This window comes from Mauremys mutica, chromosome 18 (assembly GCF_020497125.1).
Source record: "Mauremys mutica isolate MM-2020 ecotype Southern chromosome 18, ASM2049712v1, whole genome shotgun sequence".
In the NCBI taxonomy this organism is placed as follows: Eukaryota; Metazoa; Chordata; order Testudines; family Geoemydidae; genus Mauremys; species Mauremys mutica.
In genome coordinates, this window is record NC_059089.1 from 16,885,500 (window position 1) to 16,909,481 (window position 23,982).

General features: G+C 46.7%; 2 protein-coding genes across 4 annotated transcripts in view; one reads left to right on the forward strand and one right to left on the reverse strand.

Moving 5' to 3' along the window:
* Positions 1–1,644: 1,644 nt before the first annotated feature.
* On the reverse strand, positions 1,645–23,518 carry ZER1 (zyg-11 related cell cycle regulator). 2 transcript variants are annotated; one of them, XM_044992777.1, is made up of 16 exons: positions 23,305–23,518; positions 16,054–16,250; positions 15,094–15,244; positions 14,274–14,710; positions 12,321–12,497; positions 10,864–10,978; positions 10,132–10,278; positions 9,571–9,744; positions 8,762–8,977; positions 7,112–7,153; positions 6,634–6,753; positions 5,575–5,690; positions 4,929–5,117; positions 3,674–3,771; positions 3,060–3,162; positions 1,645–1,878 (listed from the first exon to the last, which is right to left on the reverse strand). In XM_044992777.1, exons 2-16 carry the CDS (start codon positions 16,209–16,211, stop codon positions 1,821–1,823), a joined length of 2,301 nt encoding a protein of 766 aa, XP_044848712.1. In that variant the 5' UTR covers positions 16,212–16,250; positions 23,305–23,518; the 3' UTR covers positions 1,645–1,820. The 2 variants fall into 2 exon arrangements, with proteins under 2 accessions (XP_044848712.1, XP_044848711.1); XM_044992776.1 differs by having other exon boundaries at positions 16,054–16,340.
* TBC1D13 (TBC1 domain family member 13) overlaps positions 8,800–23,982 on the forward strand; it is a 31,063-nt gene continuing 15,880 nt past the window's right edge. Inside the window, exons 1-2 of one of the 2 annotated variants that reach the window (XM_044992779.1) lie at positions 8,800–9,006; positions 15,115–15,255. The gene's annotated coding sequence lies outside the window, so the exon portion shown is untranslated. Of the gene's footprint in view, positions 9,007–15,114; positions 15,256–23,901; positions 23,965–23,982 lie in introns of those variants that run through there. The other variant, XM_044992778.1, reaches the window with a different exon arrangement.

Consider the following 23,982-nt stretch of genomic DNA (forward strand, 5'->3'; position numbering starts at 1 on the left):
AACAAATGACATAGGGTTAAAAAGGAAAAAAAAATACATTAACACCATCTGGGCAGAAAAACTAAACCTCTCCAGGGCAGTTGGGTTCTGTCACTTAAAGTGTCACTTCGTGGCTCTAAGAATTGTCCATATCATGCACAATGACCACTGCATTTACCCCGAGCATTAGAAGAACCTCAGCCATAGCAGCGAATCAAATCAGAGCGCAATAGATAGGAGGAGAGAGCGGCCTTGGGACAGTGGCATTCTCAGTGTCCTGAAATGTGCCAGCTCAAGTAGGCCAAATCTCTCCTGGTTCCTCCTGGATTCATAGCCTTTTCTAAGGGAAGAAGATTATCTTAACTGTGAAAGAACCAGGACAAGGAGAGGGTTCCTAAGTTTGCGTTCTGCAGGTTGCACAATGTGCTGCTGGGGGACCTAGATTTAAGGCAAACCTTGGCAAGTCATACAGATGAAGATCCTGAGCTGGATTTCTCTCTCACTTGCACCAGTGTAAATCAGGCATAATGCCACTGAGGCAAATACAGTTGTACTGGTTAGTACTGGCATGAATTGGAGGAAAGTGGGGCCTTTTGTCTCCCAGAAGACATGGAGAGTGTGTGTGTGAGTGGAGTGGAATTTCAGTCGGCCCTCTTGACCAAAGGGTTTGTGCTGCAATGTGTTTGACAGACAGGAAGGCTAAATCCCCATTTAACATGGCAAATGTTGGCCCAGATGTAAGAAAAGAGAGAAAACTCCCAGTCCCTCACAAGTTCCAAAGTCACCAAATCATGCTGTAATGACTGGCCTGGGTCCCAGAGAGAGCTGTCCATGGGTGAGGGGAAACCCACCCTCTGGTGTGTGCAGCCTTTACCATAAAACACAGAATACGCAATTTAAAAACAAGAGGTGGTAAAAGGACTTGCATGGAGAGCCAGAGAGATTGGACCCTTCTGTGAATGAACCTGATTCTTCACTGCACAGTATCCCTTGCAGAAAACACCCTCCATTCTCAAGGGCAGGACAGCTGGTTTCCTGGCCTTTCCTTCATCGTGTGATGCCAGGTGGTTGAAAGCTACCACTGTAGTGGTACTGGGAAAAGTCACAATTCCTGGCTTTAAAGGGTTAATGGGAATGCTTTACAGCAAGGAATTTCCAAATGCACTTGATACAATCCATCAAGCTTCCACTAGTAGCACCCCCATACAACCACCAACTGAAATGGCTTGAAGGCTCTTTCTCCCCTTTCTATTCTACTTACAAATATTAGGATCCCTTTGGTCTCAATCTCTTACCATTATTTTTCCCCTCTAGGCAAATAAATCATTGATCAGTGCCTACAATCCCACTGTAGAGATGTGGCCATGATGCTGGACTGGCTGTTCTTGTGAACATGACAGGACCTCATGCAATATAATGAAGGGGAATTGTCTAAAGGTGTGAAATAAAAAAAAAGTCACAATATCAATCACACAGCTAGATCTTCAAGCTCACATTAATTTGAGGCTTCTCATGTGGTCTAAAAAAGGTCAAAAGATACATGATTTTTTTTGTTTTTTATACAGAAATCATATACATAAAACTTCAATCCGTACTTCATAACGAAAAACCTACTAATTTAAGGAAAGCATTTGTTGTGCAAAAGGTCCCCCCCACCCCACCCCTGTGCACCTTCATCTACTGAGGGTCTCTCTCTCTCTCACACACCCCCACCCATACACACACACACACACAGGTTCCTTCCAACAGCCAAGCTGGTGAGAAAGAGACCTCTCTATATACAGTGAATTAGAGAGAAGCTGGATACAGTGCTGGCAAGAGGCGTTGTTAGATCATTGCCTCTATCTGGAAGTGTCCATGTTCTCCTCTTTAAAGTTACTGCAGTGCTCTATAACTTTCCTATGGACAAAATAAGGACAAGGAGAAAAGGTTTAGTTCAAAGACTAGGAAAATAATGAAGTGGGTCACAAGCATAAGGCACCGTCACCTACATTTAAATGTGTATGTATTAGGCAGTCTATCCTGAGACATGCATCAACCCAGTACCTGTGTGACTAGTATATCTCAACAAAACCAAATCTAATTACCCACCTACATCTAATCCCTTCCAACATTAGTATACATCCAGATCCACACCTGTCCATTTATCAACCCACCCATTATTCACTGGCCATCACACCCTCATCTCCCATCCAAATACCTTCCTGTCATCAACACATCTAATAATCTGCTCATCCAAACATCCATCATTCACCTTTTCTGTCATCTATCCTTGTACCCATATGTCTACAATTTAGCTATTCCTTGCCATCTACCATCTACTTACCATGTTATTCATATACCTTCCATTCGCCATTCTTCTACTGTCCCTGTCATTCATGCTTCTGACCCATACACAATTCATCTACCCTATTATTCAATCTCCTACTCCATAAACTTCATTAATCTCCTCCACCATTTATCATTCTTTCAGCTACTGGAAGTGTCTGTCACTTATACACAGTACACATATTCCCAGCAAATATCCACCCATCTTTTCAATTTTCCCTATATCTATCAAGTCATAGCTCTCAACTTGCCATGGATTAGATGTATACAACTGGCTTTTAAAATCTGAAAGAATGATCTAAAAGGAAGGTTCTGATACCAAACGTCAGAGGAAGAAGCTTGGGAAAATGGTAGATTCATTTTACTACGTAAGACATTCTCCATCAATTTTGTCACGTGATTCAGTTCTTCTGGTGTCAATGATGTACATGTATAAACAGTAAGATAACACCAGGTTTGAGGGATGGAAATAAACGGGAGGCTATCCTTATAATCAGATCCAGTTGAGAGGTATGGCTCTACTATTCATCTAGATACCTTCCAGCAGTCCATTGATACCTTACTGTCCTATCCACCAAACTCATCCACCCATTCTCCTTGTCTATTCCCCATCTATGAACAACTCTCAATTCACTTATATCCTTCCCATCTTTTCTATCTACTTATGCACACTACTACTGTGTTCTCTCCATCCCTAATTACATATTCATTGGCCTATATTTGATAGCTTTAATCTCATGCTTATATACTACCGGGCCATTTCCTTGGTCTCCTGGCGTGCTGAAGCCATCTTAATCACCTCCTTCAGAAGGGGCATTCCACCTTCTTTGATCAGCAGCGGGCAGTACTTGTCAGCTGTAAAGAAGGGGGAAATAGAATCCTGGGAATCTTCACTCCTACTAGGTCAAATCTCTACATTCTGCAGCCTGACTCTTCTCCCAAGGCAATGAGCTCAAATCAAGAGGAGACAGAGAAGCAGTGAGAAGGTTGCTGGCTGGTAAGCCATAGGATACAGGTTTCTCTTTCTAGTGGCTCAGCCTCTTAGGTGCATCCAATCTGCAGAAGTATCGGAAATAGAAACCAATTCAGCACTCAAGCTTGCTAGAGTGATGGAAGCTCCAGAAGGCTGTTCTCATGCACTAAGTCTATGTTGTCTTCCTAGTTCTGGCTACATCCCTTGAACATCCTTGGTAACTTCAAGGAGCTGCCTTGGAGTTAGCCACATACTCTGCATTAATCTACAGGCCTCTGAAAATAGTTTCCCTTGACCTTTCACCACCTCTGCTGTCTAACAGGCACAGTGTATGGAGATTCACAGCCCCAACCTTTGCACTGCATTTATAATGTTCTCTATGGAGGGACTTACGGTAAACAGAGACGAGGTTATAGAGAGCCCAAGTAGCCCAGTGCTGGCTGACAGGAGAGATCCCTTGCGGAAGGAGTCGAAGGATTGGTTCAAATGACCTGCAACAAATATTAAAGAAAAAAATGAGAAACCCAAAAGCTGCTGTTCCAGCATCTTTTCCTGTTTTGGTACTGGAAGCTTCACAGTCAGAGCTAATACATTACACAACAGTAAAGCTCATTGGCATATCAGCTTCCGGTATCCAAGAGTCAGTCATAGTTTGTGGTACTGACAGGCTCAATCCCTGCTGTTTAATACTACCATGTGGCACGGAGAACGAGCTCTGAAGGATTAAATGGGGAATTAATTTCTATCATGTTCCAGTCACATTTCCTTAAGAAAGCTGAAATTCAGCAGTGCTGATCACTCCATAGATGGGTTACAGTTAAAGGGCCTCTATCTACCCTAGGCCAAGGCACAACTGGGGGACACTGATCATTCATAAACAATGGTTGCGCCATTTGTTCTTACAACAGTGAAGTGCATCTACACTGCAAATCAGGTGTTGGAATCACACTTGTACTGCAACCTCACCAGCAATTCATTCCATCTGTTGTTGTACTAGTCTAGTGCATTGTGGAATTCCAGAGTTCCTGACGCAGCTCTCACAGGAGGAGCTTTAGGGTTATTCCACAAGTCACTGTAACACCAGAAGGGAATTTTGGGAGGCTTGTCTAAACATCCCCAAAGTCAGATTGAAGGCTGCAGCAATCCCTTTAGTGGAGACAGGGACATTCACCCTAGCTGTACCTTTCATTAGGAATCGGAATTTAACCAACAGCAAGAGAGGGATTCCGTAGATAAATGTTTTTAAGCAGACTAAGACGGTAAGATTCCATGTTTCCTGCATAATACGAATCCACCAGAAACATGCAGGACAAATTCTAGTCCTACTGTGTTCCCTCAAGAGATACTAGGGATACAGACTATTTTAATTTTCTCCATATTCGACTTAGAAGTGTAGCAATTGCCTGTCCAGATTAGACCAATGGTCCCTCTAATCTCCAACTGTGGCCAGTACCACATACTTCAAAGGAAGTTGAAAAAACCCAACTAAAATAGTATGTCCATGTGGGAAATTTCTTCCTCACCCCAGGGAGAAGTTCTACACTTGATTAAATCTCCACCTTTCTTGCAGACTTCAGCATGCTTGAGGTTACTTCTTGGGACAATCCCCACTCCTGGAATAAATGGGCCAAGATCCAACATCCCTCACCTGTAATTGATATTTCTTCTGGAGTTAATGTCCCAGCTCTGGATGGCTGCCCACATCCTGTCTACTACTTCCTCTCGGCGTGGCTCACAGATACCCCAAGCCTCTGGGCCATCAAACATGATGTGGGAGAGAACTCCACATGCATTGTAAGATACCTCAATCCCATCTGCTTTGCTCTCCAACAGGTTGCTGCCAAGAGAGAAGATAAGATTTCAGAGGTGCAAGGATAGCCTTATGCAGCACATCAGGGACAAAAAACTTAGTAGGCAAACAGTGCAGCCCCTGTGAACTCTAACCAGAGCTCATCAAATAAGTTATTACCTCCTAACTGGACTGGACACAGCAACCTATGCAAAACAGCTTGACAAACACCAGCTTCCCAAACTGGTTTTATTGATCATACTTTGTATTTAGATTGCAGCCATCCTCTAAAGATTCCAAAGCACTTTACAAACTGGGCGAGTTCCACTATCCTTTTTTTGTTCTTTATAACAGGGGCACGGAAACTGATGCAAAAATGTTAAATGACTGCCCTACGTCACACAATGACTCAATGGCAGTCAGGAAGAGCAGCCAGGTCTCCTGATTCACAGTCCACAGCTCTAACCATTAGACCATACTGCTTCTTGATCAGTGATGCACCAACCTGAACACACTGATGAACTGGGAGGTCATGAGCTGTGGGCGGAGCTCTTTTACCTCCGCCACATTTCCCAGAAGCCCCAACATGTTACGGTGCAGCTCCTGCTTCTCTGGGAACTCCTGAGGAATCAAGGAACATGTGTAAAACAAAAGTATGACCATTGTGATTGATGATGCAGCAAATCCAGGAAGGCAGACTATTCCCAGCAGTCAGGAATGGAGCTCTCCTCTTGGTGTGGTGAGGTTTCTAGCATTCAAAACACATGACAGGTGGGAGAGAACCAAACCACTGCAAAGCAAGGGACAGTTCTCCACTGCTTGACATGGCCACTAGAGGGACATGCATCTCCAGGCACAAGACAGGGAATGGGAGAGAGAGTAAATGAGGTAGAAGTATGCCGTTTCCTTGTGCTCATAGGATGTATGTATGTGGAGGGGGAAATGGGCAGAGTGTGTATAAGTCTTTTCCGTTTATTCAACAGATGAAGCTTTTAGCAGGGATCAGATGAGCCAGGACTCAGTCCCAAACACGACTGTGTGACAGTGGAGAGCAGGGGTTCCCAAACTGTGGTATGCGTACCATATCGCTGGGGGCTACTTGTGAGAAATTGTGTAATGGTGGATTTTATTTATTAATTATTTTATTTATTGCATTTTCATAATAGGCTACTCAGACGAAGCTTTAAAACTCTGTGGGAATTTGTTATATAAAATCTGGTAGTTAATTTACTTCAAGATGTACCAATGAGAATACAGAAACACAGAGATGCTAATTTAAAGAACCCTCAGCTCCAATCATCATACAGCGCAGGTTCAGTTGCCCAGCAACTTTCCAGTCTAACTGAGATCAGAACTTAGTCAGGTTCCTGCACACTATGACTATATCTATATGTAACAGTGAAATATGGACAGATGGCTAAAGACAGGTAGTGTTAAGAAGAGCACACAAAGTCTCAGCGATGAGAAGGGTAAGGATATGCGGGTAGCCGGTAGATCTGGAAGGGGATACGCAATAAGAAGAGTTTGGGAACCTCTGGTGTAGAGGATACTGGGCAGCACTTACTTTCAGGCACTCCAGGAAGAGCTTCATGCCACTGTAGTTGAGAAACATCTCACAGTTATCGGGGGTTTCGTCTGTGATATTCCACAGGGCGCTCCAGGAGAACTCCATCACCTGATCACACTGAGCCAGAGGGAAGGAGACGTTAAAACACAGTGGAATGAAGTATGTGACATGGGCAACTGCAGACAGAGCGCCTGTAATAAAGGAGCCCAATGCAAACTAATTGGAAGGATGGGGAACTGCTGTCACCTCGGAAGGGACCAGTTTTCAATCAGTTCAGACCCACCAACACAAACATTACCGTTATCCAGTTTACTCAGAGGATCCAAGTCCCCACAAGCCCCTGGGGACACCTGGGAGATTGCTGGTGCAATGTGACAGGATTCCTAGCACCCCTGGGCTGACCGCTCCACCTCAGGGTCAGAGTGAATATAAATGGAGTATATTTTGCTTACAGATTTTAAGAAGAAACACTTACTGTTTTATCCACCAGCTTCTTCTGAATCAGCTTTAGCATGGTCTGTGGGCAGAGAGAAGAGGGAATGAGAAGCGTAAGAGCAGGTCTGGGAACAGGCCAGGAATCACAGAGATTAAAATAAAGACTGTACATCAAACTGAACCCTGACAGAGTCTGGCACAGCTCTCACTGAAGTAACTGCAGTTATGCTTACTCATGGATTGGATTTGGCTCTATGCATATGGAATCTGATTCAAAGGTGTAAACACCCTTCCCATCTCTTTTGAGCTTAGTGTTATTTTCTCTGCTTCAGTGGCAATGTATAAACAACGATTCCACTGGTTCACACAGCACAGTACGACAGATGACCTGTACCATCCAGATAACAGGTCCCTGGTTAAAGGCACAAAAAGGCAGAGTTCAGGTCAGAACAGTCCAGTGAGAAATAAATAGTCTGGTGTGAGCTCTTTATAGCTTCATGAAAAAGTTGGGTCCTCAGAAGTTGGTGGACTTTAACTGGGAGGCTGTTGCAAACTCAAGGGGGAGCATGGAAGGAGCCATGAAGTCAAGAGTGGGTGAAGGAGACCAAAGAAAAGACAGGGAAGAGCTTGGGGCATAGGAAATTTTGTTGGCGGAAATGAGGGCAGAGGTATGGGAGAGGATTCAAGCAGAATCTTGAAGGGGAGAATAAGGAACTGGAATGTGAGGCAGGAGAGTTGAAGCCAGGAAGAGATTATGATTATGTAAAAAAATTAGCAGTATCTCCCTTTAGAAGGACTTGGAAACCCTCCAAAATTGTACATACACCCACATGCACAATTTCTGGTCCATTACTTGGACAGTCTTGTCTGTCAAGTGAGACAAAGAAATGTGTCCACTCAATATTACGTAACTGGAGGTGTGAAGGGAGTAACCACAATGGAAAGGTTCTGCAGACTTTATTATCTCCAAATGGGCAGCAGCTTTTCCTATCTCTGGACAGGCAGCAGAGCCTTCCTGACCTGCTGGGCCATTTTGTAGCTAGAGGGGGAGCAGGGCAGTGGCCCTCCCCCACTGAGCACAAGTGGCACCTTGTCAATTTCTTGGCGCCTTTGTACTCACCCAGGGGAAAAATCGATAAAAAAAAAAAGGCGCCACCCGCTGCAGCGCTTTTATTTTACTCACCTGGTGGCACTCCGGGTCTTCGGCGGCACTTCTGCGGTGGGACCTTCACTTGCTCTGCAGGTCTTTGGCGGCATTTTGGCAGCGGTCCTTCAGTGCCGCCGAAGACACCCGGAGCGAGTGAAGGACCCACCGCCGAAGACCTGGAGCGCTTCCGGGTGAGTAAAAGCGCCGCAGTGGGTGGTGCCTTTTTTTTTTTTAATTGCTCCCCCTGTTCCCTTCACCTGGCTACGCCACTGCCTCTAATAGCACATCAAGGAAGTAATGACTTCCCCTGCTGGCATGTTTTCAAGGGGCTCAGCTTGAGGATGGTGGATTCCATGATAGGACAACACTGCTAAGACTCTAGCTTTCCCTGACTGCAATACTTTTCTGTGACACTCTGGGGCTGGATTATTTACTGGCCCTACTCCACGGACACTTCCAATGGAAGTCATAGAAAGTACTTTCCCATGGGACTCAAGTCCAGTCTGGGGTAGGGATTAGCAGCCATCCTGGGACCATACCAACCATGACAAACCCCATCTTGCCCACAGCCTCCTTATGGTCGTTGTCCACTTGGCAGACCAAGGCATTGCAGAGGTGTACAGCGATGCGCTGGATGGACTCATCCTGCCGAGTAGGGTTAAGGATGTTCAGCAGCAGCTCGTTGACACGACGGTACTGGAATTCCAGTTCTTCTGGGATGCTGAAGTTACACAGTGTCAGGCAGCAGTTCCGCTGCACCTACCAGGGGGAAGAAGAACAAGGTGAAGGTAGGCTGACATGATGGACCATCCTACAAGTATGTGCAAAACCCCATAGTCACATGTACAGTTGCCACACAGCATTGTCACTATCTTCCATCTCAACACAAACACAACATACACATGCATCACCCTCCAACCCAACACCATGCTGCATATGCACTCCCCACACAATAGCTTCACCAGCCTACAGCTCAACCCTCTCACCGCATGCACACTCTCCATCTGCTACCCAATCCCACCAGCACCTGCACGCTCCACATGCAATCCAAAGCCAGTCACCTTTGCCACAAATACACATGCACCATTATCGCCTCTTTCTTCCCCCATATTACTACTGAACTATGTCACCATCACATGTACAATGTCGATCCCACATAAAATTGCACCCGCCCACCCATAAAGTGAATGCATGACCAGATATAGGCAACGGCTTCTCTAGGGCATGCCGTGGTACACATTCAATAGGCTCAAAGTGCCCAGAAGGTGCAAAGTACTGGAAATGGCCTTTTACTGGGAGAAAGGGAAGAGGGAGAACAGTGAGAGCATGGTGAAGTTTGACTGAGCTCTTACTGTCACTTCCTGGTAAGACTCCATCCCATTCAGCACCACCTGGATCACCTGACGCCGCAGCTTCACGCTCTGCTCCATCCGATACTCTGAATTTGTTAGGTAGAAAAGGGCTGCGCTCCCAGTCACCTGGATGTTCTTATCGTACTTGTGACACTTGAGAGCTGTGATCACCAGCTACAAAGAAACAAAGGGAGCATTTAGTCCCAGCTGGGCCCTCTGTAACCGTTACCCCTACGCAGGCAAAGACCAATACAAGCATTCCAGGGACGAAGAGCCCAGGCACAGCTAGAACAGGCTGCTCAATGAGATCATAAGACACCTCCTAAAATCAAGGACCCTATTTCCATCATGCTCCTGAAACTTCCTCTTTAGGAGCCTGATCCAAAGCCCATTGAAGCCAAAGGAAATGGGAGTCTTTCCATTGACTTTAATGGGCTTTGGATCAAGCCCTAAGTCATGGGGAAAGGTTTGATTTTTGTGCTGTAAAATTCCCCTCCCCCTAAATCTGACTGTGCTCAAGGGCGGTGAGCACTGCCTGTGGGTAAGTGCCTGTGTGCTCACCTGCAGTGCTCTCAGCAGCTGGCTGCAGCGCTCGATGCGGGCGATATCAAAAAGGAGATTGATGGCCCGGGACGTGATTTCGGGCCGGTGTTCAGTGTATGCCTCGATAGCGTTCAGCACCTGCTCTTCATTCTTGTCCCCACTCACCTGGTAGCAAGGAAAGGAAAAAAATCATGTCCAGGGAGGAAGAGACCAGCAAGAGAGGGGGTCGTTCAGGAGAGCGGCCAGCAAGAGAATGGGAGATCCGCAGGGAGAGGCGTCTGTAGGTGGCAGCTCAAATGTTGCATGCACTCTCTCAGCCCCTTTCTATACTGGAAGCAGGATTCATTCTGATGAGGCCCAAGATATCAGCACACAGGCTGAGTTACCTCTCAGCCCAGCCCTGCAGGAAGTGGTCCCTGCAGGGCAGGGTGGTATCTCTTTGCAGGGTTATGCATGGCTACTTCTTAAGCCTCAGACACCCATTGTCGAGTGCCCTTTGTGCTACAAGCAGGGTGGGGAATGGACAGGGTGCATGTGTGTCTTTACCAGGCTCCTTTCTAAACGGCTGTTTTTTCCCCTCACAAACACAGCATAGGGCAGGGACCTTGCACCACTGCAGCATTCTTCCAGCAGGGAGACCCATAGTTCAAAAGGCACATGTATCCCGTCCACAGAGCCTGAGAGCTCTGATATGCTGGCAGACTCTCTAACTTCAGACCCTTTTTGAGAATTTTCCCACTGGCCCTTTACCTTGTAGGCTGGGATATGCGTCAGACGGCAAAGAGAGGTCTCAAAGAGGCCCAGGAACTGAAGCGGTCGTTTCAGATCCCTGAAGGGGGCAATGCTGCTCTTTGATGGCTCAATGCTGGGAAAAGAAGAGATCATCCATGTCTGAGCTCTGCTTATGCAGCTCCCTGTCTGCTCTGATTACACGTCACAACAAGCCAGAGCAGCTGGGTCTAAATTCAGTCATATCCCATCAAAATCCCAGGAAGGGTTTCTTAAAGACAATCGCATCTTTAAAGACAGTCACATCATCCTCCTTGATGGGACCTTTCATCACAGATGATCCCTACTGTTCTGCACAAGAAGTGAATGTGTCCAACAGCAGTGACAACAGGAATTCAGGCAGGGAGACTATAGTTACCCAAGGTTGGTTAGGACAGCAGGGGTACAACTGATTGTTATAAAAAGGCCATGGGATTTCTAATGATCATAACTAGTCAGGAACCTGATTTTATGTCTCCTCTGAAGGACCGCCATCAGCTCAACACCCCTCTCATTCCAATGAAGCATTGGGCCGGTATTGACTTAGAACACTATCAACAGTGATTGCTGCATCACTGCAGTATTCCTTGAAGATCTACAGCCTATGTTTTCCACGAATTCTGTAAAGGAGCCAGTGCTGTAGCACAGCAGTTTTGCTTTCACACTGTAACAGCTCAGAATATGGGAGGGAAAAATTCCTGGCTGATTTGGAACGAGAGATAAGAGTGCTCCCTGTAGATGCTGGTTGGGATTTCAAAGGGGCCTAAGGAAGTTAGGCTCTCACTGGGCGTGGTATTGACAAATCTCAATATTAGCACTGTAATTCCAGCTCCCTAAAATATCTGCAGTCATAACTGCAGAAGTAATTCTTTGCTAACACTTCTAAAAACTGTTGTGTAGTGAAGCTGATGCAGGAAGGCTGCTGTGCTCCTCCCCAGAACTCACTGCATTTCAGTGGTGGACAAGAGTTCATAGAATATCAGGGTTGGAAGGGACCTCAGGAGGTCATCTAGTCCAACCCTCATCTCAAAGCAGGACCAATCCCCAGACAGATTTTTGCCCCAGATCCCTAAGTGGCCCCCTCAAGGATTGAACTCACAACCCTGGGTTTAGCAGGCCAATGCTCAAACCACTTTGAGCACAGTCTGTGGAGGGCTTTGTGGTCTTTTTGGAGGGAAGCGAATGATATATAAACTATTTTTACAGCTGTCAGTAAGTGGGTACTGTATAAGGAAAAGGACAGCTGCAAAACCTATGTGGATGTGAATGAAAGCCAGGTAGGGCTAATTAATGACTATTCTGAAGCCCTCATCCATGGTGGTCAATCCCACTTGGAGAGAGGCCAAGAGAGAGATTTGTCCTTCCTGCCGCTTTCAATGAAATCTCCCCTCCCACAGATCCACAGTGACCTCCATCCCTACCTGGCCTTCTAGCCTTACCTTGTCTGACCCACTTTCTCCTCAATGTTTGAGATGGTGCAGTTCTCCAGCATGGTGTGCCCTGAGATATCTAGTGAGGAGAGGTTTACCAGGTTATCCACAAACAGGCTCAGCACCCGCCGGGTCAGCTTGAATTTGTAATAACTGGACAGCCGGTCTCGGGAAATATCCAAGTGCCTGAAAATGAGAGCAAGCATCTCAGAGTCTGGAGAGCATCAAGTGGGGCTTCCCCCATCCCTTCAGGTCAAACCCAGCCCTGCAGAGACCGTTCACAAGCACAACTGCTGATTTTCCAAGATACAGGGATGTGACTCTGTGGAACTAGCATCAGGATGGAGTCCTGTGTATAACCTAAGTGCACGCAGTACCCTTGGATTATACACCAACAGATCCCTGGTGGGGGCCTGTCCAGAATGGAGTATGAAGAATTACTCAGCTAAATAATCAGAATGGCAACTACTGTAGGCTGAGCAACCTACCTTCCCAGTCTTCATCATAAACAGGCATCTGATCATTTCTCTAACCATGGAACTGGCTACATATCTTCTACCTGGGGATCAAATTGCACCAGAAGATCTTCTCATCCCCAGAAAGGAGTGTTACCTCATCTCCCAAAATTAATGACAGAAGCTCTCTGATTCCTCCCTTGGTCTCTTTCTTTTCCAGACTGGATATTGTTGTATCCATGACATTGTACAGAGATCTTAATAATCTCTATTACACCAGCACCATTGCCCTATAGTTTTAAATGTTTGATGTTATATGAAAAACACAACATAAAATTAAGTTAATAAACCATGTAATAATAGTAATACATTTCCTCAGTACAACAGCTACCCACAGAGGGCATGTGGTGGCTCCGGTACCCCCTACTGGACAGATGGTCAGGTATGTTCCTACCAGAATGTGAGAGAGAGAGAGGGAGGGACTGGGTGGCACATTAGTGATTAAAGACACATAGGTTGGAATTTTCTAACGGGCATATGTGACTTGGGAGCCGAAGTCCCATTTTTAAAGTGCTGTGGGAACTTAAGAGTTAAAGTCAACAAAAATCAGTGGGACTTAGGCGCTTACATCACTTTAAAAATGGGACCTAGCTCCTAAGTCACTTGGATGCTTTTGAAAATTTTACCTCTGGTGCTTTTCTGACACGTCTAACGTGTATGAACATGGAGCCCCCTAGTAACCACAGACTATAAACGATAAGACGGGTGGACAGGCTCCTTTCATTTGAATGGTAAAGCCCTGTGGTTTTGGACCAGAAAAGCCTGCATTCTATTCCTGGTACCAAATGTGCAGTTTCACTGGTGACTGTGGTGCTCGCTGTTTGCAGCTATGGAGTCATGTGACAGCACTAATTCTCACTGGTAGACCATGGGTGCCTATTTGCTTTGGATGATACTGTTTCCTGGATCATCCTCTTTCCCTAATTCTGTGCTCAGAGCAATGTCTGTTGCTTATTTCATGTTCAATGGGCTTTGGTGGAGCTCAGTGATCAGATGTTTTAAGCCAACCACTGAGTGCTAAGTTTTTCTCTTATCTATGAGCTAGGCTTCAACATTGGACTTCCTCATTAGATAAGCAACCTGTGGGAGTCAGTTCTGATTTCACACTGCAATTATTGCTGTGATACCAGCATCCAAGTGTTCCCCACAGACCAGGAGTAATTATGACTGAGGATCAGGTATAAAAATAGGGAGCCCCCTCCGAGTGCTTGATCTTGCTGTCCTTATGCAGGAAAAACCTCTATGGGCTTCAGCAAGGGCTTTGGGCTGCAAAGGGAGTGAATGATCAAGTGCTTTTGAGGGAAAGCTCTGTTCTTCCACCACCACAAACCTAAAATCTGGGATGGGAAAAATGCTCTCGGAAAATTAATCCTCAATCCTGAGCATCTCTGAGCACCTGCAACTCCCAGTGGAGAACGAACGAGTGAGGAGGGAGGCATCTGCTGACCTGAGCTTGCGGAGCTGTGAGATCACTTGGATGTGCTCCTCTGAAAGGTCCATGTTGTAAAGCACTAAGGAAACCAGACTGTCCTTCCACTGGGTCAGAAATGCCACATCATTGAGCTGGATCCCAGAGAGATCCAGGGCAGTGAGGGAGGCCAAAGGTCGAAGCAATGTCTCCACGTTCACCCCCTCAGTCATACGGCCCAGGTTCAGGAAGCGCAGGCGTCTGAACCCCTCGAAGGTAAAGTCCTTGACCAAGACCTGGCGAGTGGGGTTCACCAGGCAGTCGTCTTCACAGCCTCCTGGGTTCTCTTCCTCGTAGAAGAGATTACTGCAGCCGAAGAGGCTAAGAGAAACTAGAGTGTGGCTGAAGCTCAGCAGGGTCTGCAGGCTCTTGGCTGTCAGCTTCTCACAGTTAATCAGGGACAGCTCAACAAGGTCCTGGAAGGCAGGAAGCCAAAATATTAGAATTACTTCACTGTCAGTTTTCCTACAGCAACTCCTGCTGGGAAAGGCCAGGTCTGGAGTACTCAGCTCTCACACAGCCAGCATTTCCAGACCGTTCCCTACAGTGGCTCCTGCTGGGAGCAACTAGGACTAGAGTACTCTGAGCTCCCACACAGTCAGTGCTCCCACTCCATTCCCTACAGCGACTCCCGCTGGGAAAGGCTGGGATGGAGAAGCCTGAAGTTCCCCCACAGCTAGGATTCTGATAAAGCAGGTAAAAAGTACAAGTAATCTATGGTTCTCCCTGAGAGTTGTGAGTGGTCTCTGCTGTGGGCTGCTGCAGAGTGACAGCCAGGAAGACATAAATGCAATACCACCTGCTTTCTGATGGCTTCCAGGTCCTGGTCCTGCACTACGTCCTCCCGCAAATGGATTCGGGCTAGCCTGGTGCTCCGAGGATCTGAGAACAGGGTGAAGAAGCTCTCATGGGGTTCAAAGATGCTGTCTGCATTCACCAGCTCCACATACCTACGTGAGAGGTAACAGGGTTATAGCTCATCAGTGGAGTTGATATGGGCACACCTGGTAGGATTTTCATCACAGCTATAGCCACGTGAAAGCATGTGTGTGTGAGAGACTCTCCCTCTGATCTCTTTGGATAGCCCATGGGTGGCCAGTCCCTGGAATGCCCCCTAACACTGGGGGCATTCCCTGGACAAGGCTGGGGTGGTGGTGAAATCTGCTGACTTTAAAGGCCCTCTATACTGTAATGCAGCATAGCGGTGCCTAAAGCCAATGGAGAATCAAGCCCCACATCTAATATAACAATCACACTTGCATCTGTACATTTTCTTTCCTCCTGTTGTTACAAATAACACCCAAGATTCTTGGAACTGCAAGAGATCCAAGAAAATAAGCATTTTTCTTTATTTTCCACCCTGGGGTTTGAATTTTTCAATTTAAAAAACGTTTCCCCTCTTTTACCACCCTACTTTTTCTAAGCTATGAAATCTTTCTGATTTTGTTGGAGCTCTCCCTGGAGGACCAGAAAATGGGATAGACTAGGACTCCATTGTGATGGGTGCTGTATAAATATAGATCTCTTTCCCTCTATCAGCTTTCCCAGCCATGGTGCCTGTAAGGGCACACCCCTACTAGTTTTCCAGTCAACGACAGAGCTCTCCAGGAAAAACAAGCTAGGCAAAAGCTACATTTCTAATGTAAGACTCAAGCAGAAATGAGTATAAAGTGTATGCATCCCTCCCCTCGAGTCTTGGCTTCTTCCCCCAGCTACCATCCCTGATGGACAGCAGCCCCCACACAAGTCAATCACGTACTCATTGACGAGCTTGTCACAGATCTCACTCGGCAGGAAGACATCGGGGTGAAGCCGGAGAGTCTCGTTGTCCAGTAGGTAGCAGAGGGTCCCCTCCAGGTTGCGGAGGCAGTAGCCTGTGCATAATGTCATCAACGACTCTGGGCTGTCAGATGCCATCTTCAGGGAACAGAGGTGGAAGGCAGGGGGAGCAGGGAACTGTGGCAGAAGGAAGTTTTTCAATTCAAGGGATCCCTGCCCCCCAACCTCAGGAGATTCCCAGCTGGATTTACAGGGACATTAGGACATCTGCAGGCAGACGAAAGACAGACAATCAGATAAAAGAAAAATAAATTGGAAAGTACCCTGAAAATCTGCCAGTGCTTAGGGGGACACTGATGGCTAGGTTCATCTGTTGATAGCAAAGAGAGTTGCAGATGTTTGGCCATTAGCAAATAATGCCCTTAATCACTCTATGCCTCGGTTTCCCCACGAGTAAAATGGGAATAACACTCCCCAAGCTTCCATGATGCTATAAAGGTTAGTTAGCTAATGGGAACCATGTTCATTAATTAGGTTAAATATTAGAAAAAAGCTTCCAAGCAGTGAGCTGCATCTGTCTGAAGATGAGCCTCTTAGAGGGAAGTGGGGGGAAGCCACATTGCTTGGGTCACATAAAACTTGACTGAGCAGATCACTAAAAATATACTGTAGGGTTCAATCCAGCCCGCAGACTTGATGGGACCTAGCAGCTTGCCCCATCTCTAACATCTAGGATTCTATTTATTTTAATTTCAGTTAAACTACTTTGCTTTGTATTTAATTTGAACCTTCCCCTGCAGTGCTGAAAGCTCCAAACCCAAAGGATTATACCAGACCCCAGAAGCAGGATATGAAACTGAGTAGAGACCAAAAGGAAACTGACTGGTCTACTTTTATTTTCCAAGCTGAGTGAAATGCAAAGTGTACTTAGGAGAGAAAGATCAATCTTTATAACTTCTCTCCATTTTAATTCCCTAAGGTCTTGTCAGTAACAAAAGCCACATTCCTGCAATTCCTCCCTTAGGGGCAGACTCCTACCTCTGCATAAAGCCCTAATGAAGCCAACTGGGCTCTATGTGAATGAACCCCCACAAAGTCAATGGGGCTACATGCAGGCACAGAAATCTAGTTACAAGAACAGGGCAGTGACATTGTTTTTAATACAATTAAGGGTCTGATCCTGTAGTCACATATATGCATGAATAATACTTGTGAGTAGTCCCATGTGTAAGCGTTTGCAGGATCAGGTTCTCAGAGGAGCTGGGGCTTTAAAGCTGACCTGTAAAAAGAATTAGGCTGGGGGCTTTGTTTTACTTTACGATGGATAAAGACAGGCAGAAATGTTTGAGGATTTTTCCTATTTGTTTTTCATCTGAGAAATATCAGAAATGCAAAGTCTGGTCTTCTCTGGTGTTGCAGGAGAACTTCTGGGGAGTCTCAGAAATGTTTATCACACATTACTTGAAGGAGGCGTGTGTGAGAGAGCATGAGTGAGGGCAAATCTTTAACAGAGACATATTTTCACTGAAATGTTCATTAGCTATTGCAGTTAAGTGTTCTAAGCAGTTGTACTAAAAATTCCTTCCCTTCTCCACTGCTCAGCTTTCACTCTCTTGACTCTTGGGATGGCCATGACAGACATCTGAATTTCTAGTGTAAAATCAGAGGCACAGGCAAAACCAAAACTTTTTTTAAAGAAACACTTTGAGGCCTTCTTTATACATTATATAGACGCAAAAACAGGCACTAGAAACCTTGTGGATACTTTCAGACAGAAAGTGCATGAGATGGGTGGTTGTTAGATAAGGTTGTACCATACAGAAATTTTGTTAGCTGTTGCCATCTAAACATCAGAAAGAAGTTTCTTGACAAGTGTTGAAACTAAGAGCAACAGCTAAAAAGGCATTTGTGGCATCTTCCCCTTCAGGGGCAGACATTTCATCTGCACCCTGTCTTAACAGTTTCTGATTGCCTATGTTGGTTCGGGCCCATCTGTACACCCCTGAGGATTGTGTCCCAAGCCACCCTCTTCAGCTACCTGGCTGGTCGCTTCCTGATAAGGCACAACTCCAGACCACACTCTTGACCCACAGCAGCACCCTGCATATGGGAAGAAAGGAGAAGGCTCCTCTGTGGTACCCTGTTAATGGTGCCTCATGGACCAGCCAGCAGGGGGTCACCGAGCAGCAGTTTAAACATCTTTCTCTCCCTGCTTCTGCTTCCAGCTTGAGCCAGACCAGGATATCACCCACAAAGCGATAGAAATCTGCTCTCTTGAATCTTCTGCTATCATTCTTTTCCATACAGCACAGCATTTGCATCATGTTTAGTGTCTCACTTGGGTTTTTTATAGAGATCCTTGCACTGCTTTCTTGTGTGTGCACAGTAAACCCTGAGGTTACATGCTGCATGCCATCACCAGTGTGGGATATTGTACCCGCATCTTCCCTTAACTATAACTCACTCCCCACATGGAAATAGCAAAGCAATGAAAACCCAAGATGACCACGAGCACCAATAACTTACCTGAGTTGTAGCAGAGACAGAGTTAGGCGCCTGAGACTGCTCTTCTATAGCAGCTTTCATAAAATATTTTCAAAGCACTTTATAACCATTAATTAACCACCAGCACCCTGGGAAATAGAACTGTTCTCCTATTTCTTTAGATAGATGGGAAAACTGAGTCACAGAGAGTTGAAGCAATTTGCCAAAAGTTATGCATTGAGTCTATGGTACAGCTGGGAATAGAACCCATATCTCCTGACTTCCAGGCCTATGCTTCAAAGCCAAGGCTATCACCTAGATCCCACCAAATAATTACTGACAGCTGAGGTGCAGAGTTAGCTGATTCCACTCCAAAGGACTGTGCAAGTAGTGATCATAGCACCACTGAGGAGTTTGATGGCCATTCTCCTTCTCTCCAGTCCCACCTCTGCTGAGCAGCTGTTGCAAAATGTCTTTAACATCCAGTCTTTGCTTTTCATCATGGGATTCCATAGAGCAGCACACTCAGTGCAGAAGGACAAAACAGCAAACATATCGACTCGGTCTCTCTTCCTGTCCCTCCTCTCATGAGGATTCATTCCTTAAAGGATTCCCGGGCTATTTTCCTCACCATCACCATGTCATAACTAACCCCAATTGGAATCTCCACTATAGCCACTGCCCCACAGGAAGGTACCAGTCAGATGGATCAGACAGGTAGATCAATCAGGAACCCACCCCCCCTTCAGAAGCTCCAGTCAATTGGCGTGCTGCTTTGACCATGACTTCAGGGATGAGGTAGCCACTCAGATTCAGGCATTGAATGGTCCCCATGGGAGACAGGAGCACAGCTGTGGCTTAGCTTTCCTATCAGCCCAGGCTCCAGCCTTCTGATCCCTCCCTTTGCTTCAGGACAGATTTCTGTGCAACCTAGGGGGAAGCATGAGTTGCAAATCAAAACTCCGTTCTTCTTTCTGTGTCTCATTAATTCTCCTTTAAAGAATGCGCTTCAGTGCCAGGAACAAGAGCCAACCAAGTAATTAACCCAACACGGAAAACAACCACTCAAGGAAAAAGGCAGAGATCAGCAGAACTGCTCTTTGTTTTGGAACAGCCGTCCACTTAGTCTAGCCCTAGTTTCCACAGTAGCCTCTTTAAATCAAATCTGGGCCTGGTGTAAGTGGGTGCAACTCCACTGACTTCAGCAAGAACAGAAACTATGGCTGAATTTGGCTCCTGTATTCTGGATCTGCTTGTACCTGATCTTCAGCATCAGATGATGTGAAGTGGTTGTGTCTTCCCCTTTCCATGAACATCCCTGGAAATAAAATATCCAGGCAATGGGCAGAATCTCCTCCCCAAATTTCAGACACAAAACTCTCATCTTAACCTACTCCATTCTGACATAAAACCATTTAAATAAACTATCCAGTGGAGAAGTAGGTTGAGTTCTCTGCTACCTTGTGCCCAAGGTACAGAAAGCTTTCAGAATGAGAACAGTTACAAATAGGCTTTACAGAAAGAAAATTAAACCCAGCAATCAACAAAAATCTTATATAGGATCTGGTTAACTCAGAGGATGGTAATGGGAGATGGAGCCTTTCACTTCTAGTGATGGTCTTGCAGGTCACACAATTCTATTTCGGGCCATGTTGGTAGCAACTGAATGTCATTACCTCTCAATGGCTGCTTGATGGCTCCAATACCCTGGTGACTGGTGCAATATAAGGAGCTAAAGGGATGTAAAATGAGTTGGTGGTCTCAGTCCAGTTCACAGAGGACACAGACTGTGTCTTTCTAGATGTTTGTATATTGACTAGTGCAACAGGGTCCCAGTCCTGATTAGCACCGTTGGATGCTACTGCAATGTAATCAGATGACTGATATTTCATAGAACTGGGGCGCAGAAATTATTTGTGCTTTAATCCTTTAGCTCCCAAGAACCACCACTATTACCATATGCAAAAGGCACCCCACTATCATCTAGGGGGAAGGGATTAAACTATCACTACAGAGGAGCACTCACCATTATGTGTATTAGAGTAGTGCCCAGAAGCTTCAGCTGAGATTTGGACCCCATTGTGCTGGACACTGTATAGGCACAAAAATACAAGACCCTGCCCTGAAGTTCCTAACTAGGGGCACAAGGCAACAGGGAGGGGGAAAATAAGGGTACGTCTACACTACCCGCCGGATCCGTGTAGTGATCCATCTATCGGGGATCAATTTATCGTGTCTCATCTAGACATGATAAATCAATCCCCGCCGCGCTCCCCGTCCACTCCGGAACTCCACCAGGGTGAGAGGTGGAAGCGGAGTTGACGGGGGAGCCACAGCCGTCGATCCCGCACTGTGAGGATGGGAGGTAAGTTAAAATAAGATACGTCAACTTCAGCTACACTATTCTTGTAGCTGAAGTTGCGTATCTTACATCAATCCCCCCTAGTGTAGACCAGCCCTAAGGGGCTCTCTGATGGGAACACAATGTTGCATGCATTTAGTAGGTATAGGCACCATATTTGTAAGTGAACTAGAGATACTGGGGGAGGGATAGCTCAGTGGTTTGAGCGTTGGCCTGCCAAACCTAGGGTTGTAAACTCAATCCTGGAGGGGACCATTTAGGGAACTGGGGTAAAAATCTGTCTGGGGATTGGTCCTGCTTTGAGCAGGGGGTTGGACTAGATGAGCTCCTGAGGTCCCTTCCAACCCTGATAGTCTATGATTCTACTGCCTAGCCATTATCATAAGGTGTGGGCTCTTCTAGACCACTCGGCTGGCTGGTTGTCTACCTGGCTACCGGACTGTCACCCATGGTTTCCAAGGTGGGCAATTAACTGCCTGGGATATGTGAAGGGTCAAGGATGTGTGTGCAGGGGATCCAAACAGCGAGGCACACAGTGACCGAGACACCACTATAACCCCAGCTGCACAAGTCGAGTACTGATTTCCCACCCTGGCAGATCCCCTTCCATCTTGGAGGAGGGTTGATCTAAGGGGACAGACGTATTTGAAACAAGCTTGTTAACCAATGTGCCCCATGATGGCTAGAGCCATCAGCCCCATCCAAGGCAGCCGGGGAGTAGTACACCACCCTCAGCATTCATTAAAATGAAGGAAACTATGAGACACAGCATTCCTCCACCCCCAGCCTCCCAGATCCAAACAGACGCTTCTGTGGGTGCTGCTCCTCTATAAGATACATCTGCATTTTAAAGACATTCCCAGCTTCACCCACATGAGAGGCCTGGTGCCGCTGTTCTCACACTTAGGAATGCCTGTGTTAGACTTTGTATCTTGGACTTCAGATCAATCCCCTCTCCTATTACGTGCTCTCTTCAGCCTGGTGCTGAGACTAGGCCAGATTCATTGTGGCTCAGTGCCAAAGTGCGTAACCTTCATATTTGCTGCTGCAGAGATGATTGGCAAGGCTGACTCTTTCAGCATCATGAGTTTGCCCACACAGAGGGCATAACAAATATTAGCATGAACAGATCACAAGGGATTATTTAAAATAACAGATTAAATGTAAATCCAGAGCTCAGCATAGGTTACATTCTGAAGGAAAACTGCATTGTCAATTTATATTGCATTTACACGGCACTTCACAGTTCCAAAGCACTTAACAAATACTAACTGATCATCCCAACTGTTGCAGGAGATATCATCATCTCTATTTTACAGGTAGGGAAAATGAGGCACAGAACAGTTCAAATATTCATAGTGTCAAAGCTATGCTGAGAATTTAGGAATTCTTTGGTGCTCATCCTCTGCTCAGACCACACCAAACATCATAAACAGGGAACAGGTTGCCATTTGTATATGACTATGGCGCAGATACTCCCTTTAAAGTTAAAATACAGTACAAGATCATTGCTGCTGTTTGCAAAGGTCACCCACCCAGTAAAATGTCTCCAGAAAAGCCTGTTATGATTCACATTAACACTGTGCATCACCAGATCACAATGGCCTCCAAAGATATTTTGAGGTGTTTCACCAGCCTGCAGAATGGTCCCTGTCAAAATCAGGTCTTTCTGTCCCTTGAAGGAAGGGACAGACAGGGCGAAACTTCCTTCTGGGATACATACATCTGCCTCTCCGGAAGAGCTGCTGTGCCTGTTCCCAATCTATTTCAAAGGTCACCCCGTAAAACAGCTTCATGAGAGCTGCCACCCTTTTACAGGATCTCTCCTGCGGGACATTGTATTACAACATTGTCATTAATGAGTCATGATACAGTTCCACAAGTGCCAAAAGACATTTTGGGGCTGCTTTAATGCCCTTCAAGATGTGCAGAGGTCCCACGGAAATCGGCTCTATAGCTTAGGTGCAGATCATGGATCCTCCTCTGTCATGTGTCAATCCCGGGAAAGGAGGAGGGTCTTTGCTCACTCCTTTCCAGTGGGCAGGGGTCCGATTGGGTACCCCTGGTAATGGGGGGACGGTTACCCCTCTCTTAGGGGGTCACCCACAGTGGGGAATCATGTCTCCCGAGGGTGGATCCAGAGGATACAAGGCTCCCTCCCATGCCCCTCTGTGGGTGGATGGTCAAATATCCTCCCCGGGGCAGTGGGTGGGTGTGACAGGTCCCGTCCCTCACCCCGCGCAGTGGGTGGATCCTGGGTCCCTGACAGCCTGGGGACCGGGTCCCCGCAGTGGGCGGATCCGGGATCGGGATCGGGTCCCCCCGGGGGACCGGTACCTCTGGCTGGCCCCGCATGCTCCTATCTCCGATCTCCCCGGCACCCACCTGGCCCGAGGCCCCTGCCCGGCTCCCTGGGTAGAGGGGATCCAGGTTCGTTCCGGTTCCGGTCCCCGGGGGCGGGGGTCTGTGTGTCCTCCTGAGGGTCCGCTCCCGCCCCGCTCCCCAACAGGCTCCGCTGTCAACAAATCCACCCGTCACTTCCGCCAGCCGGAGCCCGGAGCCCGAGACTGGCTTTCCCGGGAAACAGAATCCTCACGCAGAACGTTCCGCTGCCTGGGTAGAGGCCAGAATTCCCCCACCCCGACAGCCCCTATCGCCCGAACCCCAGGGAGCTGACGGGTTCCCGACGGACCGGAAGGGCGACATGTCCCCCTGCGCCTTATCCCCTGGGAACCTGGGAAATCCCATTACACTGCAGCCTTCCCTCAATGCCACAAGATGACATCACATCATGAGAGTTTCCTTGTGGAGCATGGTGACATCATGGCACAGACTGATGGTGTCCCAACATGGTGCGATGACGTCACACTGTGAGGGTGGCCTGGTATGGAGCAATAATAATACCTAGCTCTTACCTACGTTGATTTTTTTTATCAGTAGATCACAAAATGCATTATAAAGGAGGATAATATCATTATTGCCATTTTACGGATGGGGAAACTGAGACACACGTGGGGGAGTGACTTGTCCAAGGTCACCCAGCAGGTCAGTGGCAGAGCAAGA

Bases quoted from the DNA above. Each gene is read 5' to 3' on its own strand.
- ZER1 (XM_044992777.1), bottom strand. From the start codon at position 16,211: ATGGCATCTGACAGCCCAGAGTCGTTGATGACATTATGCACAGGCTAC. The intron at 8,978-9,570 runs GTAAGAGCTCAG...TCCCCCTGGTAG, and splicing joins AGTCTTACCAGGAAGTGACA to GTGCAGCGGAACTGCTGCCT. The intron at 5,118-5,574 runs GTTGGTGCATCA...CTCTCTTGGCAG, and splicing joins CAGTTCATCAGTGTGTTCAG to CAACCTGTTGGAGAGCAAAG.